At 36.4% G+C, this 3344-nt stretch overlaps 1 protein-coding gene across 1 annotated transcript; it reads right to left on the minus strand.

The window, feature by feature from the left end:
• Nucleotides 1–1245: 1245 nt before the first annotated feature.
• Nucleotides 1246–2125, minus strand: LOC125186853 (ethylene-responsive transcription factor 2-like). The gene has a single exon (XM_048083322.2). It carries the CDS (start codon nt 1925–1927, stop codon nt 1313–1315), a length of 615 nt encoding a protein of 204 aa, XP_047939279.1. The 5' UTR covers nt 1928–2125; the 3' UTR covers nt 1246–1312.
• Between the last annotated feature and the right edge of the window lie 1219 nt (nt 2126–3344).

A 3344-nucleotide genomic window follows, 5' to 3' on the forward strand; every position in this document is an offset into this window, starting at 1 on the left:
CCCCTTCTCCATAACGTAGGAAGCCGGACTATACACCTACTTTTGTGCTTAGGACACATTTTCCCCTGTTAGCGTATATATCCCGTTTCTCTCTTACGGTGTTTAGCGATATTTTTAAATAATCTGTATGTCAAGAAATTACCTATTTTTTGAAAAGTGTAGTATTTTCTTTAAGGCATTTTGTAATTGTTAAACCACCCATTTTCGAGCCAATAATAGCCAACTTAACAAAAATTATTACACGGGAGCTGTTCTTTTTAGTTGTTTTCATTTCTACTCTTCAATTTTTGTGCATTTAGGTTGAGGTTGAATTGACATTTTAGTTTCTACAACTTTGGAGGAGCCATATTATCTTTTCCTTTTACGTTTTCTGCCTATTGGTGTAGAATATTTATAAAATATTTTTTTTTATAGAAATTAGGTTCTCTAAAAAATGCTAAGTTCCGTAATATTCTCTCTATCCTCTAAAAATATAATCTTTAAGAAAAACAGGAGTTTTAATGGAAATTTAGTGAAGTATGATAGAGAAAGAAAAAAAAAATTTGATAATAGAACCCACGTTATTAGTACTATAAATATATAGTCAAGAAGTTTAAAAAATAGGAGCGGACTAATTTGTGAAACAAACAAAATGGCACAAATGGACTACTTTTTGGCGATAGTGTGAGTATCTTTTCATAGAGTTTTACTATGTGTGTGTATATAGAGTGAACATATATTTAATATTATGAATATTCTTCTGCAATATGAACATATACTCCCTCCGTCTCACATGAATATACACTATTTCCCTTTTAGTCCGTCCGATGAAAATATGCACTTACTAATTTTAGAAACATTTTCCTCCCTAATGAAGTATGACTTATTCTCTATTAACAATACTTTAATTAACCGTTCATTTCCACCTCTCTCTTGTTTTATCAATATTGCATTAAAATTCGTGTCGAACCCAAAATATATATTCTTTTGGACGAATGGGAGAATTTAATATTACGAATATCCTTAATATGGTCCGATCAACGTATGAACTGAGTCGATATGATCATATGAACTTAGTCGACAGTGCAATCTCACCAAAACTTTAACCTTGGAATGGAAAAGTTTTTTTTAGTGCGTATTGCTTCACTTTTTTCCAATTTTAAATCCTAACCCATGTTAGGATAGTCATAGTGGAAATCCCCCAAGTTGAGTATTGAGATATTTCATTGTGATTTGTTTGATTTTTCAAATAGGCAAGTGGAAAAATGGGGCCAAAAAATTTCGTATAATTTACACAACCAAACAAATGCACACTCCAATTTCCAGCCTATAATCAGGCCACCACTAATTGTCCGCCATCTATCAATGGCGTCAACTTGCACTCAATTTGATACAATTTTGATTGGCTCTCGGCGCCTCCTTCCTCTTTCTTCACCCGCTTAGCCGAGCCGCGGCTCGGCTCCAGCTCCGGCTCGGGCGACCTCCTCTTCGCCGTGACCCGCACCGGCTCGGGCTCGTTCAACCCTATCCGGTGCGGGAAGTTGAGCAGCGCCTTGGAGCCGCGCATTCGGTAAGCCGCCCTGTCGTAAGCCACGGCGGCTTCCTCAGCCGTCTCGTACGTCCCGAGCCACACCCGGGCCCCGTTCTTGGCCGGGTCCCTTATCTCGGCCGCGAACTTCCCCCACGGCCGCTGCCGCACTCCCCTGTAGTGCCTCCCCTTGTTAGGCCTCCTGGCCGCGGCCGGAGCTGCTCCAGCCGCGGACGGGGTAGTGATGGCCATCTGCTCGGCTTTGACCATGCTAAACGGCGTCCAGCCGTTACTAACGGCGTCGTGAAGGAGGCCGTATATGACCATGTCTTCGGAGTCGTCAACTTTTAACGGCAAGTCGCCCCATGTCTCCGTTAAGCAGGGCATCAGGCTGGTGAAACTTGACGGAAAATCCGCCATGGATTGAAGAATTATTAATTGGATTTGGTTTCAATTAATATGAATTAGCTAGCTAGGCTAATTGGGATAGGAAGAATGGTGAAGGGAGAAAAATTCTTTTTTTTTTTTTTTTGAGAATTTATGAAGGTGGGGTATATATAGGGTGAGGGAAGGAAGGTGCATGCACCCGTGGGAAATCAGGAAACATTAAAGTATAATTTTTGGAGAGAGTAATGAGTAATATTGTTGTGGGTTTGTGTTTCCATGTAATTTCATACAAATAGCAAGTTGAACAAGTTGTGAAAAAATCACGTGTTTAAAAGAAAAGGGTATTTGGTTTTGGTAGATAAGGGACGCTGCCGTCATTCTTTTGACGTCGGCTGTGACATTTTCCATAAACACAAATAAATGGAAAATACTTTTCATAAACAGAATTAAATACAAATAGGAGGGCACCCACAGCCACAGTTGGTGGCCAACTGGTCTCGGTATGATTAATGTGTAATGCGTTGAAGGCAATCCGGCCTGTCCAATGAGCGTATGCGCATCCACTGGCAAAATGATGATTATCTATGCTTGTGGCGGACTCAGGACTCAGAGTTTTAATTATCTATCTTAATTATTATTATTATTATTAATTACAGTCTCCGTCGTATAAAAATATATTCAATTAAAATAGCATGAAAATTAATGCATAATAGGTAAAGTAAAAGAGAGGAGGAAAAGAATATTTAAAATAGCGTTAGTGGATAGTATGACCCACATGATTATTAGAGTTTAATGGGTTGTAATGGTAGGTCGTAGTAATATAAGTTGTAAATAAATTTATGTATATTATGGGTAATGAGTGAATGAAAACTTTCCATAAATGAAAATGCTTATATTTTTATAAGATGGAAGGAGTATAAAATATGTTTTTGGTATTTGCATCGAAAGTAGTTGAGGCATGGAAGGTAGAGAGTTACAAGAGACATAGATGAACATTGGATGTCAAATAATAGGTTGTTGATAGTAACTAGAAATACATATTGTGATTGTTGTCAAAAATAGTGTCGTAACACCGATAAACTATAGTAATATCTTTCCATTTTCCCCTCTCGTCAATCGGAAGGGATCACCTCATACATTTGCATACTACATTTTATAATACACCATTAAATAGTTGACAAATGGATCTTATTTTATGATTAAAAAAGTTATTCTACAAATTATTTCCTTCACTTTCTTACATACCATATTTAATTAAAATAATTTTGTTAACTCTTGTTAAAATAATATCATAGGTTAAATTTTACTTTTAAAAAAGATTTATATAAAATCAACGTCTCTCTTATATAAAATAAACTAAAGCTTTGACCAAATTTTATGTTTTATGTAGCTATTATCACAATATAAATACAATTTTTTTTTATTATATATATTCTATAAAAATAATTAT

The sequence above is a fragment of the Salvia hispanica genome, chromosome 5 (assembly GCF_029641045.1).
Source record: "Salvia hispanica isolate PSC_SH4W2 chromosome 5, Shi_PSC_v1, whole genome shotgun sequence".
In the NCBI taxonomy this organism is placed as follows: Eukaryota; Viridiplantae; Streptophyta; class Magnoliopsida; order Lamiales; family Lamiaceae; genus Salvia; species Salvia hispanica.

Bases quoted from the DNA above. Each gene is read 5' to 3' on its own strand.
- LOC125186853 (XM_048083322.2), bottom strand. From the start codon at position 1,927: ATGGCGGATTTTCCGTCAAGTTTCACCAGCCTGATGCCCTGCTTAACG.